Below are 27,554 nucleotides of genomic sequence, written 5' to 3' on the forward strand. Positions count from 1 at the left end.
CAGTCCCTCAGTCTGGAGAAGAGCAGTTCCATAGAATGAAACATTGTTTCATTCTATGGTGACGTGTACTTAGTGGTGACGTGTATTTAGCTCTGTGAAGACCTGTTTGTGTGCTCTCTGTGAATCTGAACCAGGATGCCCTCTCTTGAGGAACTTTACCAGCAGCTGAGAGAAGAGCTCAGAGTTGCTAAGAGAGATACGGCGATTAACGGAGGAGAACAAGAGGATTCGTAGTAATCCTCCTGTTGTGAGTCCCCAGGTTAAGAGGGAGCTTGGTCAGTGGCCGGGCAACATGGAACCAAGCTGAAGATCAAGAAAACGGTTGAAGAGGCAGAAACAACGAGAAACCAGAAGACTACCGTGGAAACTTCCAACCCATTCTCGGTGCTAACTGACGAATGTGAGTGTTCTACTGGGAATGCCACAACGAGCACCAAAGAAGCATTTGCAGACGTGAGTGAGACATCCCTAGAAACCCCAACGAAGACCATCGAGAACGTCTTGACGAATTCTACAAGTGGTGTAATGCTACCTGGCGAATGTGACGTGTACTTAGCTCTGTGAAGACCTGTTTGTGTGCTCTCTGTGAATCTGAACCAGGATGCCCTCTCTTGAGCAGCTTTACCAGCAGCTGAGAGAAGAACTCAGAGTTGCTAAACTGGAGATACGGCGATTAACGGAGGAGAACAAGAGGATTCGTAGTAATCCTCCTGTTGTGAGTCCCCAGGTTAAGAGGGGAGCTTGGTCAGTGGCCGGGCAACATGGAACCAAGCTGAAGATCAAGAAAACGGTTGGAGAGGCGGAAACAACGAGAAACCAGAAGACTACCGTGGAAACTTCCAACTCATTCTCGGTGCTACCTGACGAATGTGAGTGTTCTGCTGGGAATGCCACAACGAGCACCAAAGAAGCATTGGCAGACGTGAGTAAGACATCCCTAGAAACCCCAACGAAGACCATCGAGAACGTCTTGACGAATTCTACAAGTGGTGTAATGCTACCTGGCGAATGTGAGTCGACTACTCGGAGCATCACGACGGACGACGCCAAGGAAGGTAAAAACATTGTTGTTGTTGGGGATAGCCAGATTAGGTACATGGATAGGGCATTCTGTTTGAAGGATAGGAGTAGGAGGCAGAGAGTGTGTTTTCCTGGGGCTGGGATGAAGGATATTGTTAGCCGTCTGGATGACATCATGAGAGGTAATGGGAGCAATCCTATTATCTGTCTCAGTGCTGGAGGCAACGATGTTGGCAGACGTAGGAGTGAGGACCTGATTAGCAGGTATAGGTCAGCAATAGAGATAATTAGGAGGAAGGGTGGGAAACCTGTCATATGTGGCATTTTGCCAAGGAGAGGAGTTGGAAATGAATGGTTGTCCAGAGCAATTGGTGTCAATTGCTGGCTGGACAAGTACTGTAAGGAAAATGCGGTAACATTCATTGACAACTGGGACCTCTTCTATGGCAGAAATGACATGTATGCCAGGGATGGGGTTCACTTATCTAGGTGTGGGGTGGGAGCACTGGCCAACGCAGTGGAGGGAGCTGTTAGGTCTTTAAACTAGGAATAATTAGTGGTATGGGTTTTGGCGGGAAAACTGTGAAGTCGCAGGGTAGTAACATGAGTACTAGGAGAACTAGTAATAGGCAAAATGAGGAGGATATTGGAAAGCCAGTGGCACTAATTGACAAGGACAGTAATAAGTTTAGTGGAATAACAGAAAGGAGCAGGAAGGGTAAAGAGAGTGGAGGGTCCTTAAGTATATATTACACAAATAGTCGCAGTGCTAGGAATAAGATGGACGAGTTGAGACTAGTTGCTAGTGCAGGTAACATAGATGTATTTGCCATTACTGAGACGTGGTTTAACTCAAAAAGTCGGGACATGCCTGCAGAATGTCACATTCAGGGTTTTAAATTGTTCCAAGTAGATAGAAGTATCGGGAAGGGGGGTGGGGTGGCATTGTATGTCCGAGATCGCTTGAACTGTTGCATAAAAACGGGTATTAAGTCTGAAGTAACACATACAGAGTCTGTTTGGATAGAATTTTCAGAGGGGCATGAAAAATTAATTTTAGGTGTGATATACCGTCCCCCAAATTTAGATAGGGACCAAGGGAGACTACTATGGGAGGAAATTGTTAGGGCCACAAGGCACGATAATGTAGTAATTCTAGGAGACTTTAACTTTAGTCATATTGATTGGAATTTCTTGACTGGGAATTTAGAATCATACGATTTCTTAGAAGTAGTTCAGGATTGTTTTTTGAAGCAGTTTGTGACAGAACCTACAAGGGGAAATAACCTGCTTGACTTAGTTCTGGCAAACAATGAATCCCTTGTTAATAATTTAGAAGTTTCAGAGGAACTGGGTGCTAGCGACCACAAATCAATTACATTTAGAATTGAATGGAAGTATGATAGTAGGGATAACTCAGTAACAGTCCCAGATTTTCGCTTAGCAGATTACGATGGGCTTAGAGAACACTTATCATCTGTTGACTGGGGTAACGAAGAGAGCTATCAATATGACAGTTTTCTGAACACAATACATGCTGCTCAAAGAACGTTTATCCCTTATAAGGAAATTAGATCAAATAGAAATGACCCAAAATGGATGAATAATAGGCTGAAATATCTACTAGGGCATAAGAAAGGAATTTATAGGCGTATCAAAAGAGGCGAGGGTCATCTTATGAATCAGTATATTGACATTAAGAGGGACATTAAAAAGGGGATAAGAAAAGCTAAAAGGGACTATGAAATTAAAGTTGCTAGGGATTCTAAAACTAACCCAAAAAGTTTTTTCCAGGTATATAGAACAAAAGTCAGAGATAAGATAGGTCCCCTTAAAAATAACTATGGGCATCTTACTGACAAAGAGAATGAAATGTGCTCGATTTTAAATAATTATTTTCTCTCGGTTTTTACACAGGAAGACACTAATAATATTCCGGTAATTAATTTTTATAGTGGATCAGAAGAAGATAAATTATGTAACATCACAGTCACTAGTGAAATGGTTGTGAAGCAGATAGACCGACTGAAGCAAAATAAGTCACCGGGTCCTGATGAGGTTTTTTCAAGGGTTCTTAAGGAATGCAAAATGGAAGTCTGTGAACCATTAACTAATATTTTTAATTTATCTCTTCAAACAGGTGCAGTGTCTGATATGTGGAAGATGGCTAATGTAATTCCTATTTTTAAAACAGGGGACAAGTCGTTACCGTCAAATTACCGCCCAATAAGCCTGACCTCAATTGTAGGCAAATTACTAGAGTCAATTATAGCTGAGATTATAAGAAGCCATCTCGATAAGCATAGCTTGATTAAAGATACTCAGCATGGATTCACAAGAGGCCGGTCCTGTCTAACTAATTTATTAACTTTCTTCAGTAAAGCTTTTGAGGCTGTTGACCACGATAAAGAATTTGATATTATTTACTTAGATTTTAGTAAGGCATTTGATAGAGTTCCTCACCAAAGACTGTTGAAGAAAGTAGCAGCTCATGGCATTGGGGGAAGGGTGCTCTCGTGGATCGAATCATGGCTCACAGACAGGAAGCAAAGAGTGTCCATAAATGGGGTTAAATCCGAGTGGGGATCAGTAACAAGTGGCGTTCCACAGGGATCAGTCTTGGGCCCGTTGTTGTTTATAATATATATCAATGATCTTGATGAAGGAATTACTAGTGATATGAGCAAATTCGCCGATGACACGAAGATAGGTAGGATAATTGATTCAAACGTAGATGTTAGGGAACTTCAGGAGGATTTAGACAAACTCTACTCTTGGTCAGAAAAGTGGCAGATGCAGTTCAATGTAGATAAATGCAAGGTTCTGAAGCTCGGGAGTGTCCATAACCCTAGCACTTATAAGTTAAATAATGTAGAACTTAACCATACAGATTGCGAAAAGGACTTGGGGATTATGGTAAGCAGCAACCTTAAATCAAGACAGCAATGCCTAAGCGTACGTAATAAGGCAAATAGATTACTGGGATTTATATCAAGAAGTGTAAGCAACAGAAGTCCAGAGGTCATACTGCAGCTTTATACATCATTAGTAAGGCCTCACCTAGATTATGCAGCTCAATTCTGGTCTCCATATTACAGAATGGACATAAATTCGTTAGAAAACATTCAGCGTAGGATGACTAAATTAATACATAGCATTAGAAATCTTCCTTATGAAGAAAGATTGAAGACTCTTAAGTTACATTCACTTGTTAGACGAAGAATGAGGGGAGACCTGATCGAAGTGTATAAGTGGAAGATAGGTATTAATAAAGGGGATATTAACAAGGTCTTGAGGATATCTCTCCAAGAGAGAACCCGCAGTAATGGATTTAAATTAGATAAGTTTAGATTTAGAAAGGACATAGGAAAGTATTGGTTTGGAAATAGGGTAGTTGATGAGTGGAACAGTCTACCTAGTTGGGTTATTGAGGCTAGGACCTTGGGTAGTTTCAAATTTAGGTTGGATAAGTACATGAGTGGGAGGGGTTGGATTTGAGTGGGACTTGCACATCAGAGCTTATTTCTTGGGTAGCATTGAAAATTGGGTTGGTCAAATGTTTGTTAGTGGGATGAATTGTAAAGGACCTGCCTAGTATGGGCCAACAGGCCTGCTGCAGTGTTCCTCCTTTCTTATGTTCTTATGAGGAGTTGGAAATGAATGGTTGTCCAGAGCAATTGGTGTCAATTGCTGGCTGGACAAATACTGTAAGGAAAATGCGGTAACATTCATTGACAACTGGGACCTCTTCTATGGCAGAAATGACATGTACGCCAGGGATGGGGTTCACTTATCTAGGTGTGGGGTGGGAGCACTGGCCAACGTAGTGGAGGGAGCTGTTAGGTCTTTAAACTAGGAATAGTTAGTGGTACGGGTTTTTGCGGGAAAACTGTGAAGTCTCAGGGTAGTAATATGAGTACTAGGAGAACTAGTAATAGGCAAAATAAGGTGGATATTGGAAAGCCAGTAACACTAATTGACAAGGACAGTAATAGGTTTAGTGGAATAACAGAAAGGAGCAGGAAGGGTAAAGAGAGAGGAGGGTCTTTAAGTATTTATTACACAAATAGTCGCAGTGCTAGGAATAAGATGGACGAGTTGAGACTAGTTGCTAGTGCAGGTAACATAGATGTATTTGCCATTACTGAGACGTGGTTTAACTCAAAAAGTCGGGACATGCCTGCAGAATGTCACATTCAGGGTTTTAAATTGTTCCAAGTAGATAGAAGTATCGGGAAGGGGGGTGGGGTGGCACTGTATGTCCGAGATCGCTTGAACTGTTGCATAAAAACGGGTATTAAGTCTGAAGTAACACATACAAAGTCTGTTTGGATAGAATTTTCAGAGGGGCATGAAAAATTAATTTTAGGTGTGATATACCGTCCCCAAAATTTAGATAGGGACCAGGGGAGACTACTATGGGAGGAAATTGTTAGGGCCACAAGGCACGATAATGTAGTAATTCTAGGAGACTTTAACTTTAGTCATATTGATTGGAATTTCTTGACTGGGAATTTAGAATCATACGACTTCTTAGAAGTAGTTCAGGACTGTTTTTTGAAGCAGTTTGTGACAGAACCTACAAGGGGTAATAACCTGCTTCACTTAGTTCTGGCAAACAATGAATCCCTTGTTAATAATTTAGAAGTTTCAGAGGAACTGGGTGCTAGCGACCACAAATCAATTACATTTAGAATTGAATGGAAGTATGATAGTAGGGATAACTCAGTAACAGTCCGAGATTTTCGCTTAGCAGATTACGATGGGCTTAGAGAACACTTATCATCTGTTGACTGGGGTAACGAAGAGAGCTATCAATATGACAGTTTTCTGAACACAATACATGCTGCTCAAAGAAAGTTTATCCCTTATAAAGAAATTAGATCAAATAGAAATGACCCAAAATGGATGAATAATAGGCTGAAATATCTACTAGGGCATAAGAAAGGAATTTATAGGCGTATCAAAAGAGGCGAGGGTCATCTTATGAATCAGTATATTGACATTAAGAGGGACATTAAAAAGGGGATAAGAAAAGCTAAAAGGGACTATGAAATTAAAGTTGCTAGGGATTCTAAAACTAACCCAAAAAGTTTTTTCCAGGTATATAGAACAAAAGTCAGAGATAAGATAGGTCCCCTTAAAAATAACTATGGGCATCTTACTGACAAAGAGAATGAAATGTGCTCCATTTTAAATAATTATTTTCTCTCGGTTTTTACACAGGAAGACACTAATAATATTCCGGTAATTAATTTTTATAGTGGATCAGAAGATAAATTATGTAACATCACAGTCACTAGTGAAATGGTTGTGAAGCAGATAGACCGACTGAAGCAAAATAAGTCACCGGGTCCTGATGAGGTTTTTTCAAGGGTTCTAAAGGAATGCAAAATGTAAGTCTGTGAACCATTAACTAATATTTTTAATTTATCTCTTCAAACAGGTGTAGTGTCTGATATGTGGAAGATAAGAACATAAGAACATAAGAACGAAGGAACACTGCAGAAGGCCTACTGGCCCATGCGAGGCAGGTCCAAGTCTCCTACCGGCTTAAGCCAATGCACCCAACCTAGTCAGGTCAGGTCACATTGACTTAAGGGAGGAACACGGCAACCGACCTGGTAGCACAAGCTATCAGGTCTAACTCACACCCACCCACATCCACTCATGTATTTATCCAACCTATTTTTAAAGCTACACAACGTTCTGGCCTCTATAACGGTACTTGGGAGTTTGTTCCACTCATCCACAACTCTATTACCAAACCAGTACTTTCCTATATCCTTCCTGAATCTGAATTTTTCCAACTTAAAACCATTGCTGGCTAATGTGATTCCTATTTTTAAAACAGGGGACAAGTCGTTACCGTCAAATTACCGCCCAATAAGCCTGACCTCAATTGTAGGCAAATTACTAGAGTCAATTATAGCTCAGATTATAAGAAGCCATCTCGATAAGCATAGCTTGATTAATGATACTCAGCATGGATTCACAAGTGGCCGGTCTTGTCTAACTAATTTATTAACTTTCTTCAGTAAAGCTTTTGAGGCTGTTGACCACGATAAAGAATTTGATATTATTTACTTAGATTTTAGTAAGGCATTTGATAGAGTTCAGCACCAAAGACTGTTGAAGAAAGTAGCAGCTCATGGCATTGGGGGAAGGGTGCTCTCGTGGATCGAATCATGGCTCACAGACAGGAAGCAGAGAGTGTCCATAAATGGGGTTAAATCCGAGTGGGGATCAGTAACAAGTGGCGTTCCACAGGGATCAGTCTTGGGCCCGTTGTTGTTTATAATATATATCAATGATCTTGATGAAGGAATTACTAGTGATATGAGGAAATTCGCCGATGACACAAAGATAGGTAGGATAATTGATTCAAACGCCACATGGGAGTACTATGAACTGTTTAGGGGGCTGTTCCATGGGCGGTTTGTTGAGGATAGCTTGTGCCTTGAGTCTGCAATCTCGGATGAAGAAAGATGGGAACTGAAGATGTGTAAAGGCTTGTGTTATGTAAGTGCATTCTTCTTCTAGAAGAATCTCCAGCCCTTGTTTTCTAGAAGAAGAATGCACTTACATAACACAAGCCTTTACACGTCTTCAGTTCCCATCTTTCTTCATCCGAGATTGCAGACTCAAGGCACAAGGTATCCTCAACAAACCGCCCATGGAACAGCCCCCTAAACAGTTCATAGTACTCCCATGTGGCGATGTTGCCACGAATACTCGCCGGGCACTTGCTATGAGTAACATCAACGTTTCCACCATAAACACATCCTCTATCAAAGACCTCACTACGAAACGCAGCCCCACACCTCTAACTTCTACAGCAGGCGTCTACACTATCCCCTGTGGGTTCTGTCCCAAGAAATATGTAGGCGAGACAGGCAGAGATCTTGCAGTCCGCCTGAATGAGCATCGAAATGCCTCTAACAGAGACGATGTAAGGTACGCCTGTGTCCTCCACAGAGACTCCACGGGGCATTTGATGAACTGGAACGAGGCACAACTCGTTCTCACCGAACCAGACCTCAGACGCCGACGGTGCCTAGAAGCCTCACTAATCGCCGTCACCGACACTATAGAACGCAACACTGGAAACTACAAAATTTCGAAAACATTGGCATACATGATACTTAAGCAGCACCAACCCAACAACACAGGAGTCACATGATTTCATCGTCTACCCGTCCTGAACATTAAAATGGTATAAAATACCGACAGGTTGTTAGGTAAGACACATATGCAACAGTTAGGTATCTTTATTGTGAAACGTTTCGCCTACACAGTAGGCTTCTTCAGTCAAGTACAGAAAAGTTGATAGAAGCAGAAGATACTTGAAGACGATGTAATCAGTCCATCACCCTTAAAGTTTTGAGGTGGTCAGTCCCTCAGTCTGGAGAAGAGCATTGTTCCATAGTATGAAACATATTGTTTCATACTATGGAACAATGCTCTTCTCCAGACTGAGGGACTGACCACCTCAAAACTTTAAGGGTGATGGACTGATTACATCGTCTTCAAGTATCTTCTGCTTCTATCAACTTTTCTGTACTTGACTGAAGAAGCCTACTGTGTAGGCGAAACGTTTCACAATAAAGATACCTAACTGTTGCATATGTGTCTTACCTAACAGTCTACCCGTCCTCATCATAGGCAGAGGTTGTTTTGATAAGGACCTGCCTCGCATGGGCCAGTAGGCCTTCTACAGTGTTCCTCCATTCTTATGTTCTTATGACATTCCTCAGGTCACGTGCGTCACATCTCACTCTCCGCCTATATATATAATGTCTTTCTACCTCTGGAGTCCTAACAGAAGAGCCTGAATTTCTCTTCTCAATATCTGTCCCACGATCGCCTTCGCTGCTGGATTAAGCCCTGGCTCTATTTCTACACGACTAAGAACACTCCTCTCCAGCACTATCCTTCGTCTGTCCCGTCTTCCCCGCTCATCCCATTTGGGATCTTACCTGAACTTACTTTCGTTCGTTCGTTCGTTCGTTCGTTCTGTATGTTAGAAGTGATCAAGGTCCCAGGACCGAAACGTTTTCTAATATGTCATAGTGTTTGCTTACGTGTCTTTCTAAACTAGGAGAAATGTTGTCAATAGAGGATCACATTATACTGTTTGTGTTTATTTTTCCGTAGAGGTATACAAAGCCTGAGGAATGGGAGGTAACAAGGTCTGACTGGCAGAATGAAGTGCCCTTCAAGTTTATATGCACCCTCTTTTGAAGGGATTAATGACAATATTTTGAATCGTTATCTACTTATGTTGCTGATTATTCCATCATCTATGCTACGTAACCCATAACATTTAATCGAGATCTTATTCTGAAAACACCCGAGCTATAATTTTATTATTATTTACCAACAATACGGAAATATCTGGAATCGCTTTACTATTGAAAAAATAATTTCGCCAAAGGGGTACAGTGGGAAAAAAATGCCTAGTAAGACTACCTACCATTGAAGACGACATCACCAGTGGGGTCGTCGACGGTATATTCCTGAGCTCTGGCGTGGGCCATGAGGACGAGGGCCACCAACGCCCCTCGCACAAAGGAACACTTGCACATGGCCTGTTGAAGTCTCTTAACACACTACTATAGTTATCACTCGTAAAACACCTCGTGGCTCTTACAAACAATACACAGATCCCCTACGACTCACTGTGTAATTAACAAGTGTGTATCATCTAATAGGTGCACTGGACGAAGACAAATACATGTATATCCTATCACAGCATAACGACTACTAAAAGTATCACAGGCAGTGGGAGCGAGAGTACCAGCGTGTAGCCTCCACGCGCTCCTCAGGTATACTGGGTTACACAGCGGCTGGCGGGGCGGCCAGGTACGCTCCTCACAACTACCATCCACCATTTGAAATATTTATTTCAATTTTAATTTTATTCTCTTAACAGCAATGTCTTACATCTAAGTTTCAGTCCAAATTCAGTGTTTTGAAGGTTTATTCTAAGCATATGCAAAATACAGAAGAAATACATTCTTTTAATTCGTTGGTATATGAAAACCAAAAAAAATTGTTATGGCAACTCGCCCCTAGAGGTTGGAGTTATGGGGGAGGCGATGCCGTCCAGCGTCTCCCCGTCCCTTACCCCCATCCTTCCCCTACCGTTAATCAGGTTAGCAAGCTATTTCAATTTCCTTTTTCTGCGAACATGACTCACGTCACAACAATAATGACTTTTGCTGATGAAGGCCAAAGTAACTTATTTTACCCCAAAAGGTCAAATGCACTGACTCAAAGTTGGCAATACTGTGGGCACTGAGAGGAGTGAATTCCAGGAGGTTGTGTTGGCAGCCCTGCAGTACTAGCAGGGCTGGTGTCGGTGATGGCTGTCCCATCAAATATTTCCTTCCCTCAAGTCTCCAACGAACAATAATAAAAGGCGAAAAGTGAGATACATGTGACACTTGTGTAATCTTCATTGTTGCCTGAGTCTTCTACAACTTAACTGATGATTAAAACACATATGCAACAGTAATGTATCTTCATTGTTGAAACGTTTCGCCTACACAGTAGGCTTCGTCAGTCGAGTACAGAAAAGTTGGTAGACGCAGAAGAGACGTGAAGACGATGTAATCAGTCCATCACTAGATCTTCAAGAGTGAAGGACTGATTACATCGTCTTCACATCTCTTCTGATTCTATCAACTTTTCTGTACTCGACTGAAGAAGCCTACTGTGTAGGCGAAACGTTTCGAAATAAAGATACATAAGAACGAAGGAACACTGCAGCTGGCCTACTGGCCCATGCGAGACAGGTCCAAGTCTACCGGCTTAAGCCAATGCACCTAACTCACTCAGGTCAGGTCACATTGACTTAAGGGAGGAACACGGCAACCGACCTGGTAGCACAAGCTATCAGGTCCAACTCACACCCACCCACATCCACTCATGTATTTATCCAACCTATTTTTAAAGCTACACAACGTTCTGACCTCTATCACTGTACTTGGGAGTTTGTTCCACTCATCCACAACTCTATTACCAAACCAGTACTTTCCTATATCCTTCCTGAATCTGAAGTTTTCCAACTTAAAACCATTGCTGCGAGGCCTGTCTAGGCTAGATATTTTCAGCACGTTATTTACATCCTCTTTATTTATTCCTGTCTTCCATTTATACACTTCAATCATATCCCCCCTAATTCTACGTCTTTCTAGAGAGTGCAGATTCAGGGCCCTTAGTCTATCCTCATAAGAACATAAGAACATAAGAACGAAGGAACACTGCAGAAGGCCTACTGGCCCATGCGAGGCAGGTCCAAGTCCCTACCGGCTTAAGCCAATGCACCCAACCTAGTCAGGTCAGGTCACATTGACTCAAGGGAGGAACACGGCAACCGACCCGTTAGCACAAGCTATCAGGTCTAACTCACACCCACCCACATCTACTCATGTATTTATCCAACCTATTTTTAAAGCTACACAACGGTTTCTGATACATGGGATCAACTTTGTCATCCTGATGAGATTAAGACACATGTACAACATCTGGGTGGTAAATTAGACACATGTGCAACTCTTGGGTATCTTTATTGAGGAAACGTTTCGCCACACAGTGGCTTCATCAGTCCATACAAAGGAGAATCTTGAAGAACAGGAGGAGAATGAGGTAATCAGTCCCTCAACCTTGAGTCGATGTGGTCAGTCCATCAATCTTGAATAGTCTATTCAAGACTGATGGACTGACCACATCGACTCAAGGTTGAGGGACTGATTACCTCATTCTCCTCCTGTTCTTCAAGATTCTCCTTTGTATGGACTGATGAAGCCACTGTGTGGCGAAACGTTTCCTCAATAAAGATACCCAAGAGTTGCACATGTGTCTAATTTATCAACATGTCGGTTCTCTGAACCATTCATCTACAAACATCTGGGTATTTTTATTGTAGACGTTTCGCCATCCAGTGGCTTTATCAATACAAATTCTAGGACATAACTTGAAGACAGTAGAACTATGTACAGAAGATGAGGTGATCTTCTGTACATAGTTCTACTGTCTTCAAGTTATGTCCTAGAATTTGTATTGATAAAGCCACTGGATGACGAAACGTCTACAATAAAGATACCCAGATGTTGCACATGTGTCTTAATCTCATCTTGTCGGTATTATATACTATTCGTACACAATTTGTCATCCTCCTTTGTACATTTTCCAGAGCATTTATATCCATTCTGTAATACGGTGACAAAAACTGTGCAGCATAATCTAAATGAGGCCTAACCAAGGATGTATAGAGTTGAAGAACAACCTGAGGACTCCTATTATTTATGCTTCTTGATATGAAGCCAAGGATTCTATTAGCTTTATTGCGAACACTTATGCACTGTTGTCTTGGTTTCAGATTACTGATAACCAGAACTCCTAAATCTTTTTCGCAATCCGTAATATTAAGATCTTCATTATTTAGCTTGTATGTGGCATGGTTGTTGTACTGTCCAACATTTAGAACTTTGCATTTGTCTATATTAAACTGCATCTGCCACTTCTCCGACCACTGCATCAGTCTATTCAAATCTTCCTGGAGTGCTCTAATATCCTCGTCAGAATGAATTCGACGGCCTATTTTCGTGTCATCGGCAAACTTGCTGATGTCGCTCTTTATGCCCTCATCTATGTCGTTTATGTAGATTGTGAACAGCAGGGGGCCCAACACTGACCCCTGTGGAACACCGCTCGTGACGCTTCCCCACTCTGATTTCTCCCCATTTATGCAAACTCTCTGCTGCCTATTTGTCAACCATGCCTCTATCCAGGAAAAAATTTCTCCTCCTATTCCATGTGCCTTAATTTTCCTCAATAGTCTCTGATGTGGGACCCTGTGAGAAGCCTTACTGAAGTCCATATACACAATATCATACTCATTACCATGATCTACCTCCTCAAATACCTTAGTGAAAAAGGTTAATAAATTCATAAGGCAGGAACGCCCCTTTGTAAAACCATGCTGAGAGTCGTTGATTAATTTATGCTTTTCAAGGTGGCTACAAACTGCCTCGGCAATTATTGACTCCATAAATTTTCCCACTATGGAGGTTAGGCTTATTGGTCTATAGTTCGAAGCTAAGGACCTGTCACCTGCTTTGAAAGTAGGTATCACATTTGATATTTTCCACTTATCACTACAAACTGGCATGGTGCCAGATATGTTGAAAAGATTAGCCAAAGGTTTACTAAGCTCCTCTTTACATTCCTTTAGAACCCTTGCATACAGTTCATCAGGGCCTGGGGATTTAGGTTTTAATTTATCTATTTGCCTAAGGACCATGTCACTTGTGACCCTAATCGTGCACAGTTTATTATCGTCCTGTTCTACATAATTTATCATTTCTGGAATATCGCTGGTATCCTGTGTAAAAACTGAGAGGAGGTATGTGTTAAAAATTCTACACATTTCCTTACCACTGTCTGTGAGCTGACCCGAGGAACTTTTGAGTGGGCCTATCTTGTCCCTGATCTTACTTCTGTATACCTGAAAGAATCCTTTTGGGTTAGTCTTCGATTCTCTTGCAACTTTAACCTCATAATCTCTTTTTGCTTTTCTAATTCCCTTTTTTATTTCTCTCTTTAACACAACTTGTCAGACACTGCAACATCATGGAATCTTAATTCTGAGGACATGTACATAACCTTCACGACTACGACAACTACTACTACAACTAACCCATCTCTTTGGGAAGGACCTACTTCCACTGGGGAATCCCGCCTACCAGTGAATATGCTCTCGTCTGCTACACCTGACGTTACTATATAAGCGCCAGGATCCTTTCTTCTGCTTCAGAATCTCCACGACTATGGTGCTCTTCGCACCTACTCCTAGGTTGAGGGACTGATTACCTCATCTTCTGTACATAGTTCTACTGTCTTCAAGTTATGTCCTAGATTTTGTATTGATAAAGCCACTGGATGGCGAAACGTCTACAATAAAGATACCCATATGTTGCACATGTGTCTTAATCTCATCGTGTCACATTTGTTCAATGTGGAAGTAGGTCGTGCCCAAGAATTAGGCAAGCGAAGAATTCCTAAGTATTAAGATCCCAAGAAGTTGCAGTGTCTGACAGATTTGTAGATGAATGGTTCAGAGAACCGACATGTTGATAAATTAGACACATATGCAACTCTTGGGTATCTTATTGAGGAAACGTTTCGCCACACAGTGGCTTCATCAGTCCATACGTAGGAGGAACTTGAAGAACAGGAGGAGAATGAGGTAATCAGTCCCTCAACCTTGAGTCGATGTGTTCAGTCCATCAATCTTGAATAGAATACGGCATATCAGCGGAGAAGCAGCTTATAAACCGTATGGCAGGAGAGGTGCAGCAGTCATAGGTCGGTTCTCTGAACCATTCATCTACAAATCTGTCAGACACTGCAACTTCTTGGGATCTTAATACTTAGGAATTCTTCGCTTGCCTAATTCTTGGGCACGACCTACTTCCACATTGAACAAATGTGACACGACCTATGACTGCTGCACCTCTCCTGCCATACGGTTTATAAGCTACTTCTCCGCTCATCTGCCGTATTCTAATTAAGATTGATGGACTGAACACATCGACTCAAGGTTGAGGGACTGATTACCTCATTCTCCTCCTGTTCTTCAAGTTCCTCCTACGTATGGACTGATGAAGCCACTGTGTGGGGAAACGTTTCCTCAATAAGATACCCAAGAGTTGCATATGTGTCTAATTTATCACCATGTCGGTTCTCTGAACCATTCATCTACAAATGAGTGTACTTCAGTGGTTAGTGAAGGTAAAGGTACTACTTTCCCTGCTAATACAGGTAAATGAATTCCTGTGGTTGGTGACTCACAGGTAAGATATATGGACCGTGCTTTCTGTAATAGGAATAAGAAAGTGAGTGTGCTTCCCTGGAGCTGGTGTTGGTGACATAGTCAGCAGGTTGGATAATAAGTCAGGTAATGGAAACAAGCCCATCATCTGTCTCAGTGCTGGTGGAAATAATATTGGGAAGGGTAGAGGACAAGAGCTGCTAGATAAGTACAGGTCAGCTATAGATTTAATTAGAAGAATTGAGACACTTATGCAACACATGGGAATCTTTATTGAAGAAACGTTTCGCCACACAGTGGCTTCATCAGTCCAATACAAAGTAGAAGTGGGTAAGGAGAGTAGAAGTTTGAGGTAATCAGTCCCTCAACCTGGAATCGAAGAAGGTAGTCAAGATTAACGCCAAGGACAGTGACAGATTGTGTGATGGGGATGTAAGTGCGGGTGTCAGCTGTTCTGAGCTCGACAGGTAATGGAGGATCACATTTCCTGTAGTTAAAATACGCAATGCTGGATTTAGCTGCATTGGTTTTGATCCTCCATTTTTGTTCCCAGGTGGCTATCCTGTCGACCTCATTTTGTGTTTTGTGTGTGAGTGTATCTATATTGGCATGAGTGATAAGTTGTGTAATGTCGTCTGCATAGGCTAGTGTGATGGAGTTGTGGTATACAGGTGTTGGAATGTCGTTAGTGTATAAAATGTAGAGGGTAGGGGAGAGGACAGATCCCTGTAGTACTCCGGCATTTAGTGTGAAATAGTCAGAGTAACAGCCTTGGAATTTTATTCTCATGGTACGGCCGTTTAGGAAGTTGCAGAGGAGTTTACGAGTATTGAGAGGCAGGTTGAAGTCAGTGCAGAGTTTGTACTTGAGCCCTTCGTGCCAGACAGTGTCAAAAGCTTTTTCAACGTCTTTTGCAACCAGGGCTGTCCTGTTTCTTTGTTTTGTGTTTATGCGGATGTAGTTGAGAATGATGTTAATGGCATCCTGTGTGGATCTGTGTGTTCTGAAGCCAAACTGGCCATCAGAAAGTGGAGAGTTGTGTTCCAGGTATCTGCGAAGGCGATGATTGATGAGTTTTTCAAAGAGTTTTCCTAAAGTTTCGAAGAGGCTGATAGGGCGATAGTTTCTAGGGTCAGAGTGGTCTTTATTGGGTTTAGGAAGGAGGATAGCAGTAGCAGCTTTGAAGAGGGAAGGGAAGTATCCAGAAGCAAGGGAGGCATTGAGGAGGTTTGTGTAGGCAGTAATGATAGAGTCAGGAAGGTGTTTCAGGATAATATGATTTAGGCCAGAGGCACCAGGGGCCTTGGGAGGAAGGTGTCTGAGGAGAGTTTTAACGTCTGTGTTGGTGAAAGGAGTGTCAAGTTCTTGGGAGGAGGTAAGAGAGTCCAGATGGATGTGGCTGTCTGGTGTTGTTTCGTGTGTGTGTGTGTAGTGTTCCAGTGTTCTATGTTCTGAATGTGTTGAATAGAGTTAGGGTGGGGTGGGTGAGGGTGGAAGATGTTCTCCCAGATGGAAGCACGACTTCTACAACTAGTCCATCAATTTGGGAAGGACCTACTTCCACTGGGGAATCCTGCCTACCAGTGACTATGCCCTCGTCTACTACACGTCCCTCTTCACTGACGCCTATATAAGCGCCAGTCTCCTTACCTGTGCTTCAGAATCTCTACAACCACGGTGTTGTAAACACCACCTCCAAGGCTGAGGGACTGATTACCTCATCTTTTGTATATAGTTCTTCTGTTTTCTAATTATGTCCAAGAAGCTGTATTGATAAAGCCACTGGATGGCGAAACGTCTACAGTAAAGATAACCAGATGTTGCACAAGTGTCTTAACTTTCATAAATATTATTGCTATAACAGAAACCTGGCTCAATCTGAAAGATAGAGAAAATGCCTTTTGAATGTCACATACAAGGCTGTAAATTATTCCACACTGATAGGGTCAACAGGAAGGGTGGTGGAGTAGCGATGTATGTTAGAGACAATTTAAATTGTTGTGTTAAACATATAAAATTAGAAGCATCAGCCACTGAATCTGTTTGGTTACAGCTTATTGGGGGCAGTGAAAAACTAATTTTGGGTGTGATGTACAGGCCGCCTAACCTTGATAGTGTGTGCAGTAAACTTCTATGGGACGAAATTCGTAAGGCATCTACATAGAGAAATGTTGTGCTAATGGGAGATTTCAACTTTAGACAAACTGACTGGAGCAATTTGACAAGAAATTTAGAGTCAAGTAACTTTCTTGATACGATTCAGGATTGTTTTTTTAAAACAGTTTGTGAAAGGACCAACTAGAGGAAATAACCTGCTTGACTTGGTTCTTGCCAGCAGGGAATCACTAATTAATAGTCTTGAGGTTAATGATGAGCTTGGAGAAAGTGATCACAAATCATCAGTTTTAATATATCATGGAATTACCCTAATAATGGCAATCAAGTCTGTCCCGGACTTCCACTTGACTGATTTCATAGGACTGAGAAATTACCTGGGTGGGCTGAACTGGAATGACCTGAGTATAGGTGACCTGTATTTAGCTCTGTGAAGACTTGTCTAGTGTGCTCTCTGTGGATGTGAACCAAGATATTCTCTCTTGAGCAACTCTACCAGCAGATTAGGGAGGAACTGAGGGTGCCTCATCATATGACTGAGGAAAGCAAGAGGATTCGTAGTAATTTTCCTGTTGTGAATCCTCAAACCAAGAAAGGAACCTGGACAGTGGCTGGAAAGCATGGGACAAAGTTAAGGATCAAGAGGATGGATGGAGAGGTAGAAACAGCGAAGATCCAGGAAACTCTTGTGGAAACATCGAACCCATTCTCCGTGCTACCCAATGAGAGTCAACGAACGACACCAAGGAAGGTAAAAACGTTGTTGTTGGGCATAGCCAGGTTAGGTACATGGATAAGGCCTTCTGCCTGAAGGATAGTAGGAGACAGAGGGTTCGCTTTCCTGGGGCTGGGATGGAGGATATTGTTAACTGGCTTGACAACATCATGAATGGTAATGGGATCAATCCTATTATCTGCCTCAGTACTGGAGGCAATGATGTAGGCAAGCGTAGAAGTGAGGAGTTAGGAGGTACAGGCCAGCAATAGACATAATTAGGAAGAAGGGGGGGAGGCACCCTGTTACATGTGGCATTTTGCCAAGTAGGGATGTTGGAAATGAATGGTTGTCCAGAGCAATCGGTATTAATTGTAGGCAGGACAAACACTGTAAGGATAGTGCAGTACTGGGACCACTGCTACGGTAGAAACGGCATGTATGCCAGGGATGGGGTTCACTTACCCAGGGCAGGCGTGGGTTTTCTTGCTAGCTCAGTTGAGTGTGTTGTTAGGACTTTAAACTAGAGTTTGATATTATGAATCTTAATAATAACAGTCACAGAGTAGCACTGGGTAATAATTACAAAAAATGCGTAAAAGCAAAGGTGAATAGGAAAAAAGGTGCAGAAGAAAAAACATATGACTGTATTTTATGCTAACAGTAGAAGTGCAAGAAATAAGATTAATGAATTACGTTTGGTAACGTGTGCTGGGAACTTTGATGTCATTGTAATAAGTGAAACGTGGTATGATTTAAAAAGTCGAAATATGATTGCTGAGTGTGATATTCAAGGGTTTAAGTTGTTCCATGTGGATAGATATAAAGGGAAGGGGGAAGGATTTGCATTATTTGTACGAGAAAATATAAACTGTTGCATGAAACAGGTAAAAAAAAAATAGATGGATTAGTAACAGAATCTGTTTGGGTAGAGTTTGTAGGTCAAGAAAAACTAATTCTAGGTGTAATATACCGACCTCCAGGCTTGGATCACGATAGAGGGAGATTTCTTCGGGACAAAATTGTTAGGGCTTCTAGACACAATAACGTAGTGATAGTAGGGATTTTTAACTTTAGTCAAATTGAGTGTGTAACAGAGCCTACCAGGGCTAATAATTTGTTCGACCTGGTCTTGTCAAATAAGGAAACACTCGTAAATAATCTGGAGATCGCTGAAGAGCTTGGCGCAAGTGATCACAAATCTGTCACTTCTAGCATTAACTGGGAATACGAGAATAATGATAATTTGGTAAAAGTCCCTGATTTTCGTTCTGTAGATTATCATGGACTTAGGGAACACCTGTCTAATCTCGATTGGGGTTATCTAGCTAATAATTTTATTGACGATGATCATACTTACGATTACCAAGGGATCTGCGATTATGATTTTTTTCTTAATAATGTATAACGAGCTCAGAGCATATATATTCCCCAAAGAAAAATTAGGTCAAATAATAACGACCCCAAATGGGTTAACAGGAGGCTAAAGCATTTACTACGAGATAAAAGGGGAATTTATAGGCGCACCATAAGAGGAGAGATTAACCTTATTGACCAATATGTTCAGTTTAAAACAGAAGTAAAAAAGGGGATTAGAAAAGCTAAACGCAACTATGAAGTTAAAGTTGTTAATGAATCAAAGACTAATCCAAAAAGGTTCTTTCAAGTATACAGGACGAATGTGAGGGAAAAAGTAGGACCTCTGAAAACTGGGAATGGACAGTTGACGGATAACGAAATGGAAATGTGTTCTCTATTTAATGATTATTTTTTGTCAGTCTTTACACAAGAAGACGTAAATGAGATTCCAGAAATTAACAATTATTCAGTTCCTGAAGAATTCAAATTAACGAATATTACTGTCACGACGGACATGGTTATCAAAGAGATAAACTGAAGAAAATAAGTCCCCGGAACCCGACGAGTTGTTTTCCAGGGTACTTAAGGAATGCAAGATGGAACTTAGTCAGCCGTTAACAAGCGTGTTTAATGCGTCCATTCTAACTGGTGTTGAGCCAGAGATGTGGAAGATAGCTAATGTAGTTCCTATATTCAAATCAGGGTCTAAGTCCATTCCTTCAAATTACCGTCCAATTAGCCTGATGTCTATAGTAGGCAAAGTATTAGGATCAATTATAGATGATATCATTAGAAGTCATCTTGAAGAGCACAATTTAATTAATGAATCTCAGCATGGGTTCACGAGAGGTCATTCCTGCCTGACAAATTTACTGACGTTCTTCAATAAAACATTTGAGGCAGTAGACAGTAATAAAGAATATGATATTTATTTGGATTTCAGTAAAGCCTTCAATTGAGTACCTCACAAAAGACTCTTAAGAAACGTGGCAGCTCATGGTACAGGAGGAAAAGTTCTAGCATGGATAGAGGCATGGCTTGCCAATAGAAAACAGATACTTTCCATTAATGGGGTCAAATCTGAGTGGAAATTAGTCACTAGTGGCGTTCAACTATGATCAGTTTTAGGCCCTCTCTTGCTCATCATTTACATTAATGACCTTGATGAAGGAATTGCAAGTGACATGTGCAAATTTGCTGATACAAAAATAGGCCGTATGATTCATTCTGAGGAGGATACCAATGAACTCCAGGAGAATTTGGATAAATTAATGTCTTGGTATGAAAAACAACAAATGAAGCTCAATGTGGACAAGTATAAAGCACTAGTCCTTGGGAATGAAAATGACCCTCGAAGCTATAAACTTGGTGAAGTAGAGCTTGATCATACAAAATGTGAAAAAGATTTAGGAGTCATGGTAAGCAGAAATCTAAAGCCAAGACAGCAGGAGAGAAGGGATGTTTAGAATCCCTGAGATGTTGCAGAGTGGATCTACCTGCGACCATTTCTTCGATGCAGTCGTGCAGAAAGGAAGAACGGTTCTTGAAGCTCTGTGCCTTCAGGAGAGAAAGGTAGTCTCTGTATAACTGCGGTCAGCAACACTATAAAGCAAAAGTCCGGTAGTTACAGTATCTCAAAATTGCTAATCAACAGGATATTACTCATTCTGGAAAATGCTGTAACTTGATGTCAACAGGTCCCTCTGTAGCCATCCGTCTCACCTCCTTAATTCCACTAAGACTACTACCACCTCTACCCATGCGACACTTCATCTTAATTCATCTTAATTTTCTCTGTATTAGGACTGAAGAAGCCACTCGTGGCGAAACGTTTCCTTGAATAAATGTCTTGAACTGTGAACATTAAAATGGTATAAAATACCGACAGGTTGTTAGGTAAGACACATATGCAACAGTTAGGTATCTTTATTATGAAACGCTTCGCCTACACAGTAGGCTTCTTCAGTCAAGTACAGAAAAGTTGATAGAAGCAGAAGATACTTGAAGACGATGTAATCAGTCCATCACCCTTAAAGTTTTGAGGTGGTCAGTCCCTCAGTCTGGAGAAGAGCATTGTTCCATAGAATGAAACAATACTATGGAACAATGCTCTTCTCCAGACTGAGGGACTGACCACCTCAAAACTTTAAGGGTGATGGACTGATTACATCGTCTTCAAGTATCTTCTGCTTCTATCAACTTTTCTGTACTTGACTGAAGAAGCCTACTGTGTAGGCGAAACGTTTCATAATAAAGATACCTAACTGTTGCATATGTGTCTTACCTAACAACGTCTTGAACTGTACATAAGTTTCTTTATCCACATGAACGAATGAGTTTGTCCCACTCATCCACAACTTGATTACAAAACCAGTGCTTTCCTTTATCCTTTCTAAATCTAAATTTTTCCAACTAGAACCCATTACCTAAATTCACCCTTCATTTTACAACGCATTTATGTTCATTCTGCGAATCTGCAGTATGGAAATCAGAAACTAGTTGTACTTTCTACAAGAGTGATGGACTGAAAACGTCGATTCCAGGCTAAGGGACCGATTACCTCAAACTCCTCCTCTCCTTACCCCTCTCTTCTTTGTGCTGGACTGATGAAGCTACTGGCCCATGCTAGGCAGGTCCAAGTCACCTACTGGCCTAAGCTAGTCAGGTCCAAGTAACATCTTGCATCTCTGGTTTCTTGGGTAACTGATCCAACGACTGCAATCCGGCATTTAGTAAAATTATGAAAAGAAAATCACCCAAGCATTTTAATATTTCTATTTACGTTCAGGACCAAGAAAGCCTATGCAAGTTTACCCAACAGAGCCCCGACGCCTCCTAGGCTGGTGAGCGCCAACTGTTGGTAATTTCCTGAGCGAGGTCCTGGCTTGGTGGGGTCCCTCCCTGCTCTACCCCGCTAGCGTGGACACACTCCAGCCTCACACAACACATGATATCCAGATAATTTCCGGCCGTTTCTCGCCTCTGTGCCTGGGTTTTATAGTGAGGCATGGTGAGGTGTGTTAGCTATGTGTGCTATGTGTACCTCACTAGTATTACCATGTATGTATTATAAGCATTATCATGTGCACACTACAAGCATTAAGAACATTAAGAAGGAACACTGCAGTAGGCCTATTGGCCTATGCGAGGCAGGTCCAAGTCTCCTACCAGCTTAAGCCAATGCCCCAGCCTAGTCAGGTCCAGGTCACATCCACTTAAGGAACGAGCACGGCGCCAGACCTACTCACACAAGCTAGTCAGATCCAAATCACAACCACTCATGTCTTTATCTAACCTATTTTTAAAACTACACAACATTTTAGCTTCTATGACGGTATTCGGGAATCTGTTCCATTCATCCACAACTCTATTACCAAACCAGTGCTTTCTTATATCATTCCTGAATCTAAATTTTTCCAACTTAAAATCATTGCTGCGAGTCCTGTCTTGGCTGGATATTTTTAGCATGCTATTTACATCCCTTTATTTATTCCTGTTTTCCATTTATACACCTCATTCACAGCTCCCTAATTCTACGCAAATTCAGGGCCCTCAGTCTATCCTCGTAAGGAAGATTTCTGATACACGGGATCAACTTTGTCATCTTCCTTTGTAGGTTTTTCAGTGAAATTATATCCGCCCCGTAATACGGTGACCAAAACTGTGCAGCATAATCTAAATGAGGCCTAACCAAAGATATATAGAGTTAAAGAACAACCTGAGGACTCCTATTATTTATGCTTCTTGATATGAACCCAAGGATTCTGTTCACTCTATTGCGAACACTTATGCACTGTTGTCTTGGTTTTAGATTACTGCTAACCAGAGCTCCCAAATCCTTTTCGCAATCAGTAATATTAAGATCTACATTATTTAGTTTATATGTGGCATGGTTACTTTCCTGTCCAATGTTTAGAACTTTACATTTGTGTATATTAAACTGTATTTGCCACTTCTCTGATCACTGCATCAGTCTATTCAAATCTTCCTGGAGCGCTCTAATGTCCTCTTCAGAATGAACTCGGCCTATTTTGGTGTCATCGGCAAACTTGCTTGTATCCCCCAATTATTCCCACATCTATGTCGTTTATGTAGATTGTGAACAACAAGGAGCCCAACACCGACCCCTGTGGAACACCGCTCATGACGCTTCCCCATGCCTCTGCCCAGGAACAAATGTGCCTTAATTTTCCTCAATAGTTTCTGATGTGGGACTCTATCAAAAGCGTTACTGAAGTCCATATACACAATATCATATTCATTACCATGATTTACTTCCTCAAACACCTTAGAAAAAAACATTTAATAAATTTGTAAGGCAGGAACGCCCCTTTGTAAAACCATGCTGAGATTCATTGATCAATTTATGCTTTTCAAGATGGCTATGAATTGCCCTAGCAATTATTGATTCCATAAATTTTCCCACTATGGAGGTTAGGCTTATTGGTCTATAGTTTGAAGCTAAGGACCTGTCACCTGTTTTGAAAATAGGTATCACATTTGCCATTTTCCACTTATCTGGCACCATGCCAGTTAGTAGTGATATGTTGAAAAGATTAGCCAAAGGTTTGCTAAGCTCCTCTTTACATTCCTTTAGATTATTATTATTATAATCAAGGGGGAAGCGCTAAACCCGGAGGATTATACAGCACCTGGGGGGGGGGGATGTGGAAGGCATTCAGGCTTAATTCGGGGAACTGGAGCACAGATCCAATTCCCTAAATCAAGAGCCCCTTGCATACAGCTCATCAGCGCCCGGGGTTTTGTTAGGTTTTGTCTATTTGCCTAAGGACCATGTCACTTTTGACCCTAATTGTGCATAGTTTATTATCGTCCTGTTCTACATAATTTATTATTTCTGGAATATCGTTAGTTTCTTCCTGTATAAAAACTGAGAGGAAGTGTTAAAAATTCTACACATTTCTTTATCACTGTCCGTGAGCTGACCCGAGTAACTTTTGAGTGGGCCTATCTTGTCCCTAATCTTACTTCTGTATACCTGAAAGAATCCTTTTGGGTTAGTCTTCAATTCCCTTGCAGCTTTAACCTCATAATCTCTCTCTGCTTTTCTTATTCCTTTTTTTTTTATTTCTCTCTTTACCTGAATATATTGATCTCTTAACTGCGCCTCTCCCTTTTTTATTCGCCTATATATGCCTCTCTTTTGACCAATGAGATGTTTTAATCTATTATTTATCCATTTTGGATCATTTTTGTTTGATCTGATTTCCCTATTCGGAACATAAGTTGTCTGGGTAGCTAGACCGGTCCTAAGCTGCACAAAGAAATCACTCCCTATGAAAACAAAAGACTTGGCAGGCGATGTAACATACCCCTAGTGAAAAGTAGGGACGCCACTGGTACACTAAGTGAAAACACAATAAGTGTCCGGGGCCCAAGACTGTTCAACAGCCTCCCACCAACCATAAGTGGAATTGGTAATAGACCCCTGGTTATCTTCAATAGGGAGCTGGACAGATACCTAAAGTCAGTGCCAGATCAGCCAGGCTGTGGTTCGTACGTTGGACTACGTGCGGCCAGCAGTAACAGCCTCATTGATCAGGCCCTGATCCACCAGGCGGCCTGGTCATGGACCGGGCCACGGGGGCGTTGATCCCCGGAATGCCCTCCAGGTAGACTCCCTATCAAGGTTTGAGGGCATAGAAATCACACCCAAGATTTGTTTTTCATGGTCCTAGAGAAGCTGTAACCAAATAGATTCAGTGGCTGACACTTCTAATTTTATATCTTGTCTAACACAATTTAAATTATCTCTGACAAACATCGCTACTCCACCACCTTCCTATTGACCCTGTCAGTGTGGAATGACTTATAGCCTTGTATGTGGCATTCAGAAGGCATTTCTCTATCAGACTGAACCAAGTCCCTGTTAAAGTAATAATATCTATGCTTCCTGCGCTTGCAATTAATCATAGCTCATCTATCTTATTTCTTACACTCCTGTTATTGGTATAGTAAACCTTAAGGGAGCTAGTCTCTTGCTGCCCACTGCTGTCTCCCTTTGTTTGCTGACCCGATCCATTGTTTTCATTCATAACTTTATGATGAATAATGTCTTTTTAACATTAACTGTTTTCAACCTTAGTGCTGCAACCTGACAGTTTCCCACACACTCGTACCTCTATCTCCTATCAGTTTAAAACCCTAGACAAGTCAGCAATGACCATCTCGATCGAGAGTGTTGTACCCCATCCCTTGCATACGTATCATGTTTGCCATAAAAGTTGTCCCAGTTGTCAATGAATGGGATTCCAAGTTCCCTGCAGTATGTCTACTCAGCAATTTACACCAAAATGCCCTAGATATCCATTCATTACCCACTTCCCTTCCAGGCAAGATGCTACATATGATTGGGACCCCTCCCTCAGACCTAATTAAATCTACAGCTGACCTGTGCCTATCTAGCAGCTCTTCTCTCCTACCCTTCCCGATATCATTTCCACCAGCAGTGAGACAGATAATGGGGTTGTTCCCATTACATGACATGATATTATCCGACCTATTGACTATGTTACCAACACCAGTTCCAGGAAAACACACAGTCTCACCTTCTTATTCCTCTTACAGAAAGCATACAAGCACAGGTGCACACTACAAGCATTACCAGGTGCACTATACAAGCATCACTGTTATGCGGACGTGAAGTAGGGATATGCTAAGGTACTGGTACTGACAGGTATCGGCCATTTTTATGGTATCGGTATCAGTGAAAAAAATGCCAATAAGTGGTAATGCTTATAGCGTATACATATTAATAAGGCGGGGTGACCCAGAAAAGAAGAAAACTATAATAATTTATTTTTACATTTAGTAATTTAAGATAGGAGAAGGAGGTTACTAGCCCTTTGCTCCCGGCATTTTAGTCGCCTGTTATGACACGCATGGCTTATGGTAGAAGGATTCTTTTTCCACTTCCCCATAGAGATGAAAGGAAATAAATAAGAGCAAGAACTAATAAGAAAATAGAAAAAAAAAATCAGATTGGTGTGTATGCATATACGTGTACATCCACGTGCAGCGTGACCTAAATGTAATAAGTAGCAAAATGTAAAACAATTACAGGTTTCTGTTTCACATTTGTTTGGCAAGACATTGGTACCTCCCTGAGTGGTTGCTGTCTACCAACCTACTACCTATTCCTATTTCAATATTCCGATCTCTTGTTATATTGTACATATATGTCTTGGCTTTCTAATAATTTCCTCCAATCTCAAAACCTGTTTCTTGGGCATTTGTTTACATTGCCTATTTCATTTCCTAGTATATTTTGTAGTTTCATTTTGATTGCATTAAGTACGCTTCTGTATTTCATTAGTTGGTTATATGTATTATTCTGATGGTAACTACGCATGTTCAATGTATTCCTATGTGTATTTCTTTTTTTATTATTCTACCCGGCTTTGTTTTTATGATGTATTCAGGCAACATGTGGGTTATTAATAAAATATCATAACCCCTATGTTGTGTTATTTACAAACTTAGGTAAATTCTTCCCTTGTGTTATTCTAGGCTTGGTCTCTTGTCACCTCTGGTATGATAATTTAACCTAGTTGTGTCCTTTTCGCCTTTTAACTGATGAGTTCTTTAAATGTATTATTTTTCCGTTGTAGCTATGTCAGCTTATGAATATTTTAGGGGTTAGTTATGTATTTTGTATTTTTCTCCTTTTTATTTTTTCTCGTGTCTGTTTTTCATTTCGCCTTTATTCTTACATTACTTTCTGTGCCACCTCTCTTTTCACCTAGAGTATTAGTCTGCTTGTTTCTTTCCTTCCACTGTATGTAATTAGCAGCAGAATACTTCTAGTTTCCTTACTTTATTTTTTTTCTATTGTATGTTGTTTTGTCAGCTGTGAGGCCGGGTCACATCCTACGATTATATAAACGGATCAAATGAGACAATATTATGGCCAGGAAGAGACTGGAGGCCCGGAGCAACCTTGGAAATGCCAGTTAAACAGGTTTTGTGCGCCCCAGTTGAAGAACAAATCCACAAGGTCGGCCCGATGCTGAAGTTGACTCACAACAACAGAGGAAAATTATGCGTGACGCAGCGTAGACTGTGGAAAAGAAATAGCGGTCTTCCGGATATACTGAGTTGTGGTTTACTGGCTGCTTGGATAGAAGAAAAGGCAACAGTGTTCACACAATATAAAATTATCTATGTTGTCTTGGTAGTTGCTCCTGTTTAATATTCTTGTTTCATATTCTTATATCCCTTATTTGTATTTGGGTAGTGGTTTGCCCACCTGGTTATTTGGAATTTTTTTTTTGAGTGGGGGATAATGTATTGATAAAATTGTGCTACGTTGTGTTTGCTTATCTGTATTGTGAACTGAATTAATGGATTTTAATAACTCTTCCATACTTATGTTGTTTGGGTGAAGGTAATTTATTATACATGTGTGAATTTATGTAGGTATCTATTATATTTTTATCTACATTACGATTCTTTGGCCTATGAATCAGTATACTTTTGTATGGG

The 27,554-nt window shown here is 41.1% G+C and overlaps 1 protein-coding gene across 14 annotated transcripts in view; it reads right to left on the minus strand.

The window, feature by feature from the left end:
* Window positions 1–27,554, minus strand: part of Fas3 (fasciclin 3) — a 160,979-nt gene that overhangs the window by 106,087 nt on the left and 27,338 nt on the right. For 4 of the 14 annotated variants that reach the window (XM_070090877.1, XM_070090869.1, XM_070090876.1 and 1 more), the window contains exon 1: window positions 9,497–9,858. The exons of the other annotated variants lie outside the window; for them this stretch is intronic. In XM_070090877.1, coding sequence (XP_069946978.1) covers window positions 9,497–9,608 — 112 coding nt within the window. In that variant the 5' untranslated portion in view covers window positions 9,609–9,858. Of the gene's footprint in view, window positions 1–9,496; window positions 9,859–27,554 lie in introns of those variants that run through there. 14 annotated transcript variants of the gene reach the window in all.

Source organism: Cherax quadricarinatus, chromosome 33 (genome assembly GCF_038502225.1).
Source record: "Cherax quadricarinatus isolate ZL_2023a chromosome 33, ASM3850222v1, whole genome shotgun sequence".
In the NCBI taxonomy this organism is placed as follows: Eukaryota; Metazoa; Arthropoda; class Malacostraca; order Decapoda; family Parastacidae; genus Cherax; species Cherax quadricarinatus.